This window comes from Marmota flaviventris, chromosome 12, assembly GCF_047511675.1.
Source record: "Marmota flaviventris isolate mMarFla1 chromosome 12, mMarFla1.hap1, whole genome shotgun sequence".
Classification (NCBI taxonomy): domain Eukaryota; kingdom Metazoa; phylum Chordata; class Mammalia; order Rodentia; family Sciuridae; genus Marmota; species Marmota flaviventris.
The window spans coordinates 65,103,442-65,120,015 of NC_092509.1; the positions used below are offsets into that span (position 1 = coordinate 65,103,442).

The 16,574-nt window shown below is 32.0% G+C and overlaps 1 protein-coding gene across 4 annotated transcripts in view; it reads left to right on the forward strand.

Annotated features, from left to right (window-relative positions):
* The window catches only part of Gpatch2 (G-patch domain containing 2), a 177,254-nt gene that overhangs the window by 13,055 nt on the left and 147,625 nt on the right, over nucleotides 1-16,574 (forward strand). For 3 of the 4 annotated variants that reach the window (XM_027934859.2, XM_071600068.1, XM_071600067.1), the window contains exons 3-5: nucleotides 807-868; nucleotides 3,633-3,815; nucleotides 4,277-4,356. In XM_027934859.2, the coding sequence (XP_027790660.1) occupies nucleotides 807-868; nucleotides 3,633-3,815; nucleotides 4,277-4,356 (325 nt within the window). Of the gene's footprint in view, nucleotides 1-806; nucleotides 869-3,632; nucleotides 3,816-4,276; nucleotides 4,357-4,485; nucleotides 6,533-16,574 lie in introns of those variants that run through there. The other variant, XM_027934860.3, reaches the window with a different exon arrangement.

The window sequence follows — 16,574 nt, forward strand, 5'->3', positions numbered from 1 at the left end:
TAGCAGCCAATATTTTAAACTAACTAGACTTATCATATAAGCTTTATCCTGTTAGAACTAATAATGACAGTTTGTTCTTATTGGTCAAATATTTGTTTTATTCTGTGTGTTGCATGTATCTCATATTCTCCAACTCCTATAGAAGTAATGAGAACCCATGTGATTTTTGTACATGCCCTTCTTAATATTGGTAATATACATTTTGTTGTTCTGAGTGACCTTAACTTTGATTTAGTGGATTGTCACCATCTTAAACTTTTTTCTCCATGTGAAATAATGGAGTTGTTGTGAATTCTTAAGGAATGTCTTTTCTAGAATATTTGCAAATGTGGAAATGAAAAGTAATTTCATCCTAGGCCCTTGTATTTCATGTACTGAAGAAAATCTTAGCCTGTTTTTGATTGAGACTTTTCTCATCTTATCAAGCAGTGGTGTTTCAGGAGCAAGCTGAATTGCACGGCATAAGAAAGGAGCAGTGAGCATTTGATGAAAGCAGATAATAAAATGCATCAATTGTGTCAGCACCTCGTTGCAGTCACATCTGGCTTACTGTCAGGGTCCCATTAGATTCCTGTGGTTTTATGTGCCAAAAATAATATGCTCTGTAGTTAATGGAACCAGGATATTTGCAGTTTGATTAAAAAAAAAATCATCTTATTTTCTTTCAGATCTTTGTCAGGCTTAAGTTCCATCTCTGAGCTGCCATGTCTCTTTAAAATTTTACGACTGAGAGATCAATTGTTCTTTTGATCTTTTTTTTTTTTTTTTCTTTCTTTTCTTTTCTTTTTTTTTTTTTCTTATTACAGTGATTCCAGCAGTCTCAGCAGCACTGATGCTGGTTTGTTTACCAATGATGAGGGAAGACAAGGTACTGAAATGTGATTTTCTTCTCTTTGGAAAAGCATCTTCATTTTAAAGTTGTGCTTATTACTGGTTATTTCATAAGATGAAAACTGCAATCCATATACATCACACATTCTGCTTAGTGGACTGGGGTTTAGTGTTGTCCTATCTTCCTGACCTAAAGTAATTGATTATGCCTCAAAACTGGTATGTGGCACTAATAATATTAAGGGAGGATTATCTTCCTTGAGAAAGCTTTACATACCTCAGTCTGTTCAATTTTGTCTCTTTGAGAAAGTTTGCAAGACACTGGTTCTCATTCATCACCTGATTCCAAATGTATTTAAAACTGTTTAAGCATTCATAAGGGTGGATTTGCAAGTCATTTGTCATTTTTATTCAGCTGTGACATTTATTCATCCTATTCAGTTTGTAAGTAATTAGATGACTTCCATGAATTCAATATTATAAACTGTTAAACAGAAATGTATTACATCTTAGATGTTTTCTATCTTTGGAACTTCCTGAAGCTTTTCACACTTTAACATGACAGTATTTTGAAGCTGTGAAAAATATGAATACCCTAACAAGGGGATAGGATTAATCTTTAATGGGATTAATTTCATTTTAGTCCAGTCTGCTCTTAACTGTTTCCCTTTATAAACTCCATACAAATCATGAAATAAAGCTTAATACCTATGAATACTTATCACAGTTTCCTCTCTTTAGAATCTTGATCAATCATCTAAATGATGTTATGAAAAAAAGGATGAAGTAATAGCTGCCCACACTTTTTTCTTAATCTGTTCATCTTCTTAGCAATATATATATAATGTATGTGGAACACTTACTCTTTTTATAAATCAGATGTCCGAAAAAAGTAGATACATAAATATTTTAAAGATCATAGACTTTTAAAAATGAGACTTTGCCTGAAATATGTTTGAACCTTGGAACAAAATGAGCTTAACTATCTTGAATATATACCTAAATCTTATTATAGATTTTTTTTTACTCAGAACTCTATTATAAATTTTGATATTAGTAATAAAACTTTTTTAAAAAAATAACTTTTGACAAGATTATCATTGGAAAACAAGTGACTTGTAGTGATATGCTAACATGTATTGTGAACTACTATATTTCACATTGTTGAGTGCTTTCTAACATTTAATTTACTTTAAATTCTCAAGTCATTCTTTGAAAACCCTATTAGTTCCTGTGGGTTTTTTTTTTTTTTTTTTTTTTTTTTAATGAGGAAACCTACACTAAAACAGTTGAAGTATAACAAAATACTAAAATTCTAATTGTTTTTTCTGACTCCTTGCCCTTGTTGTTAATCAACAGCTATTTTCCTTTTAAGAATAAAGTTGTGTATCACATAAAAAAGAAAGTGACTTCATTTTTCTAGAGTAAGTAATACTTTCTTGATGGGAATGAAGATCTACAGTAGTCAATTTCAAGTGACTCCCTGCTTTTTATTGTGTTCAAGAAAACTGACATGACATTGTAATGTAACTCTTATTAACTCAGTACTCAGTAACTAAGTATTGATATGTAAGTGCTATGAATTATGCTGCTTTGAAAAATCTATTTTATTAATTCCTCAATTGAAACAAACTAGTGACTTTAGTTTTAATTGCTTTTAATTTTTCACCTACTCCATTTGAAACACAGCTGATTTCTCATAAAATCATTTTAAATTAAAACTTAATATGGTATTGTTCGTTTGTTAATTTTTGGTTTTCAAAATCAGAAAATTTTTTCTGTAAAGGGAAAAAGTTTACGGGTCTCTTAGACCCTTTTAGATAACAGAAATAACAGTGACTTCATGAACAGAAGATTAATGAATCTCAGGTCATATTCAAAATGCTGTTTGTTTCTTTAAAATGCATTCTGTATGTTTATCTCTTCATATGGCTCTTAATAGTAAAAAAAAAAAACAAAACCCAAATATTGGTTCTTACCAACTCCCCATTTCAAACTGAATTTTAAATTGATATTCACTATTCTATAATTACACTCATGAATATTCAAAGAAGTCAACATTACTGAGTAATGTTCTTTTTAAAAAATATTTTGCGTGTAGATGTTAGGTCTAGTTTCTTCAGAAACTATGGTATTGTCAGTTTTCATTTAAAATCAACTTTTTCAAAACTATTTCTTAATGAACTTAATTGGATTAATTTCATTTAGTCACATCTGTTCCTGATTGTTTCCCCTTTTCCACTACATACAAATCATGAAATTAAGCTAATTATATACCATTATCAGCTTCAAAGAACAGGTTCTATAGTTTTATACCTTTTAATTCCTGGTAGGCAATTAAGGGTTGTCTTTCTCTTAATGTGGAATGAGTAGTTACTTAAATACATTTTCCTACTTTTTTGCCAAAGGATTAGCCAGTTTAATATTGTTTTTCTCATTTTAAAAATTGGTTGTGAAATAGTATTTTGTGTATTCGTTGATGGCAATGGTTGTCCTAGTATTGAGAGTGTTTCTTAAGTGAAGCTTGGTGTAGAGTAAAAAGGTTTGTTTTTAGATGATATGTATGATTGCCAGATTGAATTCAGGATCCATTGTTAAATTTGAATTGTAGATAAAAAACAACTTTTTAGTGCAACTGTGTCCCATGCAGTACTTGCACATTCTTATACTAAAAATTTAGGACAAGTACTACATACTTATATTCATATTTACCTGATGTATTTTTATTATCACACAACTCAAATTACATTTTTTGGATGCTAAAATTGAATTTTGGGGGAAAATCATTTGTATTTTAACAGGTGATGATGAGCAGAGTGACTGGTTCTATGAAAAGGAATCAGGCGGAGCATGTGGTATCACTGGAGTTGTACCCTGGTGGGAAAAGGAAGATCCTACTGAACTAGACAAAAATTTACCAGATCCTGTCTTTGAAAGTATCTTAACTGGTTCTTTTCCTCTTATGTCGCATCAAGGCAGAAGAGGTCAGTAGCACTTCCTTATTGGTGGATACAGTGAGCTTGTGGTTAGTCTTATGATATTCATTGAAAGAGGTTAGGGTAAAATATTAGAGAATGTAAACATGTGCTGTAAATATACATGCTGAAAGTGTACTAACCTACTCAGTTTTTAAAATTATTAGAAAAATTTACTAGCTTTTATGCTAGACTCATTGTGAGAATATTGTTGGGAATGTGAATTGAAAGAAAAGTGTTCTGAATGTTACTCCTTAAAGTCAAAACACTAGACAGTTGAGTGCTGGCTGCGTTAGAATCCTGCTAGCCATGGCCTTTGTTCTTTTAAGGTGTAAGTTTTGCATTTTTCCCCCCAGTAATATTCATGGTGTTCACCTCCACCAGCAACTTACTCTTACCTCTCTATTGATAGGATCTCCTATGCACCACTGATCATAGTATCTTCTAAACTGATTACTTTGATTTTCTAGGTTTCCAAGCCAGACTCAGTCGCCTTCATGGAATGCCTTCAAAGAATATTAAAAAATCTGGAGGGACTCCAACTTCAATGGTAGGCATGCCTTTTTTTATTGAATTGTCATGTTTGGAAATGTTTCCATTTCTATGGAATAAAAAGCCACATCCTCATCCTTTATTTATATTCTAATGTTATACTTAAAAATAATCCATTTTTTTGTAGGCTACAAACTGGACCAGTGAGATTCCCCTATAAACCAAATCTTCTAATGCTAATAAATTAGTTACGTTTTGAACATCTGGGGAATGACATTCGAGGGAACCTGGCTCCTGTCCTCTTCCCTGGAGGAATATCATTGAAGTGAGAGCCTCTTTGATGCAAAGATGGGGCTGTTTTTGCTGGAGGACTGGTATTCTTCCTTTTAGTCAGAAATGAACCTGATTGGGGAGGCTTTCTAGAGATCTAGGTTGGCCCAGGGTGGATAGAAACTACTGTAAATTTTACATATTTTTCTCTTATGATTTTTCTTACATTGAATCCATTTATGTATTACTTGCTTTGCCAAAATGCTAACAAAAGCTAGAAAATTAAAAACTTCCAATTTAACCTAAGTAGTCCTTAATGTTTATATTGTTACGAGTTAAGAATTAATTTTTACATATCTGGTTGTTGTAAATAAAATAACGTGATGCTTTGACACTTATGGTTAATTTTAGAGAAGTCTTCTATAACCAGCATTATTTAAAATATTTGCATTTTACTCAGGGTATTATAACAAGGGCTAAGATAAGTAATAGGTGAGGTTGATAACCTTTGCTAGAGTTTGTATTTTGTTCAGTTTCCTTTCTACTTGGATAATCTGCTCTGTATTGCAAACTCATTGTATTCTATAGTATAGTTTTCATTGTACTGCAAAAATCATCCTACTTCTTAAACTAAGCACAGTGATAACTAGTCTGCACTACTAGAATCACTTAATATTACCTTTCATTTGCAATTACCTTTTAAGTGATCTGTTTTGTCTGATACCTGAAATACATAAAAATTATTTTGACTTAGAGCTTAATGAAATCATGTGAAACCTAGTATTTTAACAAATACTGTGTGACTCTGAATCATTGTCATTTCTAAAAGTGAGAGCTGCTTGTTCATCCTTAGAATGGCAGACCATATGTGTCACTGTGAGTTTCAGAAATACTTGCATGAGCTCATTTTCACCAAGCAGGGGGGAAATGTAACACTGCTATTGATGGTTAATTTAGACACTCTACTAAGTTCAGGCCATTTGAGTTCCTTTAAATGGTTTTATTAAAATGATTAATATTTTTATTAAATTCTAATAACTGATAAAGTCAATGTGATTTAATATGTGTATTTTTATATTGTATGGATTCATTGTTAATTCAGCATTTAATGGCTTACTTAAATATGATTGGAAAAGAAACTTAAAGTTGACATTGCTATTACTTAAAATTATTACAATCAGAAAGACTTTAACAAATAAATTAAGCAGAAATTGTGATGTCTCCTTTTAGACTACTTGTCTAAACTGGAGAGATTTAAAAACGATAAAGTACAACTTTGAGTCTCTTTACTTTTGCATATTTAAAGTGATATCTAAAGGTATAATATTTGGTGTTTAGTAATTGTAACTAAGCTTTTTTGTGCTATGTCTTTGGAGTGAAAATTCGTGTGTGTGTTTTTTTTCTGAATTGCATAAATGATTTTATTTTATTTTGTATAATGACTGTCTTTTAGATCTGAATAAGTCATTTTAAAACCTTGGCCTATGAACTTTGCCTTACCAATCATGAATCTAGATGAATGCTATCTAGTTCTTGGTTCAATTTTACCTATTTTTATTTTTGGTTCACTGCTTGCTTGAGCATAGCTGGGATTTGTAGCCCATTTTCTAGGCTTATTGCAATCTCACTGTGGTATTTTATAGAAGCTATTACAACTGATAGGCTAGCTTCATGGTATTGATGATACATGGCTTAACCATACTAAAAGCTGCCTTCCCTCTCTAAATTGTAAAAAGGTGATTAAGTTTCACTTGATGGAGATAATACTATATATGTGTGTTTATCATGGAACTAGTGCATTAGGCCATGAACTGCTTTTCTGGTCTACATTTTTTTGTATTCAAAATTTTACTGAAGACATGGACTCCTTCAGGTTTTCTTTCTCTCAACCCTGAATTGTCCTTGTTTGAATTTTTAAGTACTGTAATTTTTTTTTCAATAAAATCTTTGATTTGGGCAAGAAAGGTAAGAGTTCCAATTTGTGATTATACTTTTCTTATTTCCTTTGCAAAGTTTTTGTTGTTTTGCTCAAATTACATATAACTAACTAGTTTAAAAGTCATGATCTTTTCACAAAGCAATCATCTTTAAACAGTAACCATGACTTTTAGTAATAAGAAATGAAATTTAATTACATTAGACTGTCACACTGGAAAGCCAAATTGCTTTTAAGAAGAAATTAATTTTCTAAGCGAAGTCACACATGAATAGCTGCAACCCATTAGACAGAATGGCAATAGAGGGTTTCTTTTTCTTAAGCAGATAAGTAATGACTGCATATTCATAGTGATATAGTATTTTTGAAGGAAATGACAGCAAGAAAATCTCTTCCTAAGAAGGCAAAGTGAACATTTTTTGGGAAAAACATTTTTAATTGAATTACAGTTGTTTTTTCAATGTTCTGTGATATCATTAATATTGAATTAGGAAATGCTGAACCATTGCCCCTAAGGGAAAGCTAGGAATAGGTTACTGGGAGCCTTTGGTCAAACCTTTTTTTTTTTATCAGCTAATGAATGTATAACCTTGCTTATGTGTGTTTGTGATTAGAGACATTTGCTGTATATCATTGGGTCATTAACATTGAATTCATGGCCAATACCACTGAAACTGAGGCCTAAACAAAGCTTATCTAACACATGTTGTATCCAGAAGGCTCACCACAGCCTTCTTGTGCTTAGTAATGACAGGCTGCACTTCTCAACGCTGTACTTAGGGACCATTTAAAACAGTGAAATCACCAACAAAAAGCACAAAAAATACAATAAACCTGGCATTAAATAGACAGCAAGAAGATAATTTTTTACAATATGATAGCCAAAACAAGAAGGTATATAAAGCCACCTTGTTGACCTTAGCTGGGAATATGCATGTGTGTTTGGAAACTCAGATTTTTTACTATTGTGCACATGTCCATGAATAACTGTATAACTCTGTGATTATTGATTTGGAGTTAGAAATGAATCTTAGCCATTTGGAAATTTGCAAATGCAGAATCTGCAAATAGGAACAAGGATTGACTGAATTCAGTTTTATAGAAAGCAAAGTGGTTTTGTAGAAAATTTACAGATTTTGAAATTAGACCTTTATGAATCCATTCTCTGGTTCTTCTTTTTACTTTTAATTTCATTTTGAACTTCAATTTCTTTGAAAATTTAATATGGACAACACTTAAAATGTGTTGTAGGGTTTAAATGAAATTATGAATACTTAATGGACTCAGTCCCATCTTTGGCACATAGTATATGTTAAGGAAGTTATAGTTACTATTAATATTAGTAATAATAGAAATATTAAAGACAATAGCTGATGACTTAAATTACATTTGTATCATGAGTCAAAGAGCAGAATTTTGGATATTAAATATTTCGGTTCATATTTTATATATAACTTGCCTTCATATTGATTTGAATACTTTATGTTACAGCCTTTTATGTTTCTTTTATACCTCATTTATATGTGAGCTGACCCCTGTCTTTAATATGGTCTTTTAAGAATTTTTTGAGTGAATTTTAGGTTGACAATCACAGTACTAAATCTCAAAACTTAATTGCAAACTTAAAAACCCATCTAAACTCTTTATCTCTCCTCTCTTCCAGAGCATTAAACTGTTCATTAGTAAAAAGACCCATACTGTTTAGGAGGTTTGGGTCCAGATTGATCTGATTTTTAAAAATAATTGTGTCTATGTATATGAGGGGTAAATGCAGACAGAGTCCTGAAAATTTAATGTTGATTGGAACTACTACTATTTTCCTTCTGGTGAAACAAAACATCAGTTTTTTTTGGAGTCCAGCTAACTAGCCCTTCATTCTCACCTTTGGAGGAATTAAGCAACTGATAATTAATTCCAAGAAATATCCTGAGGCCATTATTCAGAAGATTCAGCCTTTATCTCTTACATTTATAGAATTGTTTCAGTAAGTACAGTTCATACTAATAGGGCCAAAATGATGTCAGACTCAGTTGTGCGATACAGTAATTTAAAGTGAATTTAAGTAACCTTCTTTAAGCATAGCATTCTACTTAGCCAGGGTATCCTACTAAGTAAACATCTTAATTAATCGATGTTTCCTGCAGGTGAGAGATTTTTAAAATTCTTTTTTGTTTGGAAGTAAGTGATGACACAACAGGTATTACATTTGTCCACTGAAAATTAGCATTCAAATTATATCAGCTGTTGAAAGGTCAGCAAATGAATGACTCAGCTTAACATACAGTACTTAAAAGCCAACGTGAGTATTATATAAAAAGTTGTAATAAGTTACAGGGTCTTGTTTAATAATTTTATAATTGCCTCAGTACTATTTTTGTATGGTGGGAAGGAGAATAGAGACTTTTATGTCTTTTTTTAATACCTCATTTATATTCTTGCTAGCTCCTATTTTTAATATGGTCTATGAATGGGGCCTGTTATGATGTTGCTGGCATTTGTTTATTCTGCCAAAGGAGTCTTTTTAATTAACCTTAACTTATACATATTTATCAAGTTAAAATAATCTGGAAGAAATGTGGAGATTAACCCTTAATTTGATTTGTCATTCTGTGCAAGTAAGCATGATGTTTACATTCCTAATAGAATGGACCAAAAAAACATAATTTATATCTGTTTGGAAATCTTGAGTCAGTTCATTCTGTAGGAAAGAAGGAATATTGTGGGTACTTACTTCTATGAAGTATAAAGAACCAGGATTCCATGATTGATGTGTTGATAATAATGATCATACTGTACTGATTTTTCAACCTTGTTTTCTTTTTCCTTAGGATTCTAGAGTCAGAATATTTAGTCTGATTTACAGCCTTTTATGGCAGAAGAACCATTGAAAATTGTAGTTGATTCAAAGAAGGAAACTACATATATTTAAGAGAAATGAGCAATTCCATGATAGAAAACAAATCTAAAATTATTTTTAAAAATATAGTGTGTGTCCTCAACTAAAATTTGACCATGTAGTTACCAAAAATTTTCAGTGGAATTTGGCAACGAAATGCTTTATTATAACCCTTGTACATTGATACTTGTTTGTTTCCTGAAAACATTTTTTTTGAATGCTTGAAAATATAAGAAGATTGTATATTTGGAAAATTTTTATATTTTAAATATATATGGTGTATGTTCTAATACATTACTATATATTTTAATTTAGTTTTCATCTTATCTCATTCCATGGATTCCTTCTGTGGAATCTCAGCTTGAGATCCAGATATCACATTAGAAAGAGGATCCTCTTTCTTTTTTGTTAAGACTTATTTTAAGATAGTTATTTTGTATCATAGAAAAGTACAAATTAATAGAATTATAAATATTTCTTTTTAAATAGACGTTTTAATAGTATCCCTTGTTTGATTTAAGATTCTCTATTTTGATGTGATTCACAACTTTATATTTCATATCTCATATATATATATTGAATATTCACTGTCATTTGAAAATATGAATTTAACGGTTTTTCATTGTTTCATGAAAGAGTACAAATATTAACATTAATATTCTTATTTTGTTACACTTTACTAAAAGTAGAACAGATGTACAAAAATTTAAAGGGAACAGATATGATAGAATATTCATTTTCTATTATTATATTCTCCATATTTATTTTTTAAATCCTTTAGGAAAAAACTGTCTAAAAATATATTCAACCTGATATTTTAGTGTTACGAAAATTGACCTCTAATTTTTTTTCATATATTTAAAATATTGTGTTTCCTTCTCTGATAACATAGTACAAGTTTGACTTCATATCTTTGCATTTGGGTTTCAGATGCTTCAAAAATGTAGAACTGTACAAAGTGAATGTTAGTAATGATAGCAAACATTTCTAATGATGCTTAGTAGTGCTGTCTGCACTTTTTTCTATGTGCTGTTTATATATATTTAATATTATTAATATCCCAATAATGTATATTAACATTTACAACTTAAACGTTTGTTCCCCTTTGGTAAGCCAAAATTAATGCAATTTGGAAATTTCTTTACATTACTATCATGTCACTAATAAATATAAATAAATAATCTTCCCAAAGTAGTCTTCATTTCTGTTTACAAAATGCTATTGTGATTATGAGTTATTTTGAGATAACCAAAGCATTTTTCACTATCTTGAATGGCGAGCACAATTAAAAGTGTATGCCATAACAAAAATGATAATTAAAATGTTTTAATTCTTCTATTGGATTAAACACTGGAACCCAATCCTACCTTCTGATTCTTCCCTTTGTATGATTCTCTGGTAGTATGTAATTAACTACCTTCTGGCTGATCTTAGCATCATCCATTTCTAGAACCTTCGTGTCTGCTTTCTTGTTCTCAATTTCAACTTGTTCTCCTTGTTTCCCTCCCATGGAACCTCGTTTCAATGGAACTAATCATATTCCCTTCCATGGAAACCTCCCACCTGTTTCATAATTTGCCATATAGCTATCTCATTGCTATCCTTCAACTATGATTGGAATACTCTGTATTTCTTAAGTTCATTTCCTCCTATTTCTTACATAACTTGGCAAAATTCTGAAAGGACATCTTACAGGAGGAAGATGTTTTAGCTGGGACTTCAAGAATGAGTTTGATTTTACAAACTCATTTAGAATAGGAATTGGTAAACAGAAAGGCATGGGCAAGTCTTACGTTTGAAGTAGCAGAGATTATTCTGAAAACTTTAATCCAGTATTGCTAAGATCTGATGTATGCTTTTGTGGAGGGGTATGTAGCAAACAGAGTTTGGCTGTAAAGGTGAATGGAGTTAGGTGATTATGGAGTTTGTAGTTCATTGGAATCATGTGAACCAATGCAATCTCTGATCACACAGAGAGCAGGATAGAAGGTACATTAGGTGGTATATCAAAAGAGTGTAAGCTCCATACCTGTTCTCCCAGTAGGTGAGAACCACAGGCTATACTGAACACTTATATTTTACTGAACCTAATATTCTGATCGACTTTTGACTACCATCTGTTATAGTTTACATGTGAGGTGTCCCCCAAGAGCTCATGTGTAAGATAGTGAAAGAATGTTCTGAGGTGAAATGATTGGGAAATGAGAGTCTTAACCCAATAGTGGGGTTTTCCACTGATAAGGATCAGTTGGGCAGTAATAGGCAGGTAGGTTGTAACTGGAAGAGTTAGGTTACTGGGGGCATGCCTTGGGGGATTATATTTTGTCCCTGGTGAATGGAGCTGTCTCTTGCTTCCTGCTGCCATGTCCTGAGCTTCTTTCCTCCTTTATGCCCTTTATCATAATGTTGTACCTCACCTCAGGTCCAGAGCTGTGAGTTAGCAAACTGTGGACTGAGATCTCTGAAAATGTGAGTCCCAAATAAACTCTTCTCCTCTACATTGTTCTCGTCAGGTCTTTTGGTCATAGCGATCCAAAAGCTGACTAAAACCACATCCATTCATTTAACAAAAGTTTATCAATACTAGGTATACTAGTATTAATAATGTTAAATATTGTTCCAGGCCTTGCATGTTACAATGGTAAACATGACAGGCATGTCTCCTGGAGCTTACATTTTAGTGAATAAAAATAAACTTGGTTGCAGTTAGGGAGAACATAGGTAAATAAAAATGACATGGAGAAAAACAAGTAGGACAATGTAATAGTTAAAGCCCATGAGGATAAATTGGAGAGAATAAGATTTATAGAACAGAATAATTTTTGGCTTTGGCCTATCTAGTGACTTTCTTTACATCACTTTTTTAACAAAAAGAAGCAAGGGTGTGCATCACTTCAGCCTATTTATTTAAGAAGTTGAGTGAGCTTTTAGTTATCTTTCCTAAGTTGTAACAGTTGACCAAAGATTTTACATGTCGTTGCAGTTATGCCTGCAAATGCCAAAAGAATGTCACTCTTTTGAAATTTTTTAGAAGAAGGTTTACAGTTGCCAAATATTTATATAGTATTTTGGATTTCCCCTTTAGATTTATTCATAGTGATTGTTCCAAAATTTAATACGCAAAAACTTTTCTATAGAAGGTACCTCTGTACTCTTCTGCTTTCACAGCTGTTTAAATATTGTATAGTGCCACCAGTCTTTCTATTTCTGTTTTGTTGTTGGTGGTGGTTTTGGTACTGGTGTTTAACCACATCCCTAGCCCTTTTTGTTTTTCATTTTGAGACAGTCTCACTAAGTTGCCTAGAACCTCGCTAAGTTGCTGAGGCTGGCTTTTAACTCATGATTCTCCTGCCAAACTGCTGGGATTACAGGCGTGTACCTCCCTCTATTCCATTTTTTAAAAAGCATGAAATATCATGCTTTTACCTTTTTTTTTTCAAACTTCTGTATTTGAATACAAATTCTTAAGTCATCCCTTTATCAGAAAAGAAATGGCATATTTTAAGACTGATTTTTAAAAAAAATTTTTTTGGTTCCCAGTGCTGGGGTTTGAATGCAGGACCTTCCACATGCTAGGCAAGCACTCTACCACTGTTCCAGATCCCGAACTTTAACCTATGGACTTTTTAATGAATCTTTAAAGACACTGAATTTACAGACGTATGAGGAAGTTTAGGAAATGCTTTGTAGTGTATGGTTATCATTTTAAAACTTTTGTATCTTAATAAATAGTTTCTACAATGATCCTTTTTAGAAATTACAAGGAATGACTGGTAAATATTTAGCTCCACAGATGGAGATTTGACACCTTTTCTAGTTGCCCTGTGAAATGGTGGTGCATTGCCAGAATCCCTTGTAATTTTTTTTTAATCTAAATCAAGGAAACAGAAATGCTGCAAACATTTTACTTTTTAAGAAGCTTCAACTCTAGTTTTCTGCCTTTGATGTTGCTGATGGAATTATTCTAATGGTCTATAAAACTCAGTTTTCTAATTTGCCTTTAGGTATGTCAGATATCTAGTATCAGAAAAGTTCAAAATCAATGATGCACGGAACACTTCCAAATAATATTTAACAGGCGCTATCTAAACTGAAGTCATCTGCAAATCCTTCAGCTGAAGGTCAATTTGAACAACTGCAAATTCATAAAGAAATCATGTATATAGAGAAAGGGTTCCCCATATCACTATTAGTGAATGCCAATGATAGATTTGTTGCCTATCATCCAGAAAAAAGGGCTCTGATAAGCCAGCGATACGTACTAACAGGTATTTTCCAACATCTTCAGCCAAAAAAATTTGTGAAATTTTTTGTTGTTAAATTATAATTTTCTGAAACTCAAACACTGGTAAGTAGTTAGAAGAGGAGTGAAGTAGAAATTTCTTGATTTTTTTATTTGTTTCTTTGGTTTTGGACTACTAAAAGAGGAATGGCTTATGCCACTAACAGTTTGACATCATAGAATTTCATGTTTAAATCTGATAACTGCTTACTATTAAAGTGTTCCAGATTAATATAATTTTGAACTTGCAGAAGTATTTATCTTTAGGTCACAGTATATTAAAGTAAGACTTGAGAGTATATACTTTTTTTTGAGGTCTTTCGCATTTGTGTAGATTTTGAAAGCATTTAGTCTAGAAAATGTTCTTTAATTACTGAAGTAGTTATTTGTTATTTCACTTCATTTTTTTCATGCCTTTATACATGTACTATTTTTTTGCATTACAATTCTTAATACACATATATACCACAATTTTTCATATCTGTTTGTATCTAAAGTATATTGACACCCAATTCAAGTCTTCATCCATGTACTTTGTATAATGCTGTCCATCACATTCCACCATCCTTGCCCCCTACCTTTCCCTCCCACCCCTCTTCCCTGTCTAGAATTCATCTAATCCTCCCAATCTCTCCCTCCCTACCCCACTATGAGTCAACCTCCTTATATGAGAGAAAACATTCGGCATTTGTTTTTTGGGGATTGGCTAACTTCACTTAGCATTATCTTCTCCAACGCCATCCATTTACCTGTAAATACCATCATTTTATTCTCTTATTGCTGAGTAAAAATCCCATTGTGTATATATGCCACATTTTTTATCCATTCATCCACTGATATATTTGATAGAATTAATTTTTAGATACACAAATATTTTAAAATTTTATATAACTTGTCAGATAAATATGTCTGACTCGGAAAATTGATATCATGTTTGTTTCTAGACATAAATTTCTTAATTCACTTGCACACATATCTAATGAAGGCTTATGATGTCTTCATTGTACAAGAGATGGTGAATACAAAATCAGACGTTTCATTTTCCTCAAGTACAGTTTGGTTAGTATAAATTAATTGGGAAAGAGGGGGGGAAAAAGAAAACATTTGTTAAGGGAAGCATTGATTCTAAATGTTTTTTCATTCCTCAACTTAAATTTTGACTTTATCTGTTATCTTTGTGGTATTGCACTCTTAGCACATCTGGACATGTCTAAGTCTTATTTCTTTATCTGTCATATCAGCCCCTTTCCAATTTCACCTGTCATTGCCCATGTGTGGTTTCTCATAACCTTACATTTTGATGGTACATTAGTCCCTCCCTTGTTTCTCTTTTGATTTCCCTGCTTCTTATCCATATCACATGTAACTCCAAGTAAACACTTCTAAAACATGCTGATAATACTCATGTCATTACCTAGTCAAGAAAATAGTTTTCACTGCTTTTATGATAAAAATCCAGATTTTTCTCTTTCTACCTCATCACTCAACTATAATTTACAACACTTTATTCTTTTTCAGCTGGTCTGTCTTCTTAGACCTTTCTCAGGCCTTCCCATATTCAATATTTAGTCATTACCCATCTTTACTCACAATATGCACACCCCTTCTTCCTGTTAGATTCATAGATTCAGTGAACAGATAATGTTCTGGCAAAACCTTTCCCTATTCCTTGCTTTTCTGAAGTCAGTCTGTCATCTAAAATGGTATTGCACCCTTTGTCTCTTCCACTCATTCATTCATTTGTGAGTAACCTATTTTATACTGTTATTCATCTGCTTACTTTTGTATATTCTCCATAATTTACACTCCCATGGTGGTAGTCCAGTTCTTAGCATGTAATATGTGCTTGATATCTATTTCTTTAATGTCATCCAATTTAGTGGGAATAACCCATAGTTTTCAGGGAGTTTTAGGCCACCAGTATGACTTTGAGTAAAAACAGTCTTTCCCATTGCTTTCTAGAGGGTTTTCCTTTGGCCTAGTTTCAGAAAGAATCATCTGCCTCAGGTCAAGTTGGGGATATGATGGTGCTTGAATCCACTGGTCAGCATTCTTGTTGCAAAGCAGAGGAAAGAAAACAGACTTTCACTCCATTTTCTTGATTTTAGTAAAGATATTTCATGTAATCTATAAATGGGTCCTTTCTAGTTGAACGTTTTGATATAACAAATTTTGAACTTGTGCTTGGTATAGAGTAGGAATAGAACATATGACTATAGGAACTGAATCATGGTACCTGAGGATCAACTTATTTAAAAAGAAAAAAGAAAGAAAGAAAGACTTTCTACTAGTTGCCTGTTTAAGGTGCATCTACAGCTTATAATTCCTGAACTTTTCAGGTTTCTTTTTTATGCCATCTTCTCTCTTCATTATACATAGAGAAAGTTGAGCAGTCAGCCTTTTCATCTTTGGTGATATTTTCTTTTCCTTGTTAAGTTATGCCTTTGGGGGGCATTTTAATGGAGGTTTGGGGGAAGTTGAAACAAGAGTATGATCATTGTGTTGTGTTTGATGCCTTTTCAATTTTCATGATTTTAAAAAGTGATAGATGCCCAGGATTTTAAATTCATATAGGACAAAATTATCCAGTAGAAAGTTCTTCCTGTGCCCAATCCCTCCCATACTAATCTGGGCAGACACAGTGTCTGACATTCTTCACCTTAATTTTTATATTTTAACAAAATATCTGAGAGATTGTAAAGCATACAATTTTCATTTGGCCATATTGTATTTCATTATGTTATTAAATAATTTATTTTCATATCTGCTTTTATTTTGTGTTTAATATGAAAGGATAGAAATATTGATTACTATCATGCCTAACTTTTTTAATGTTATGATCTTACTATTTGCCAGGTAGTGCTTTAATGTTTTTATTTATATTAATTAATT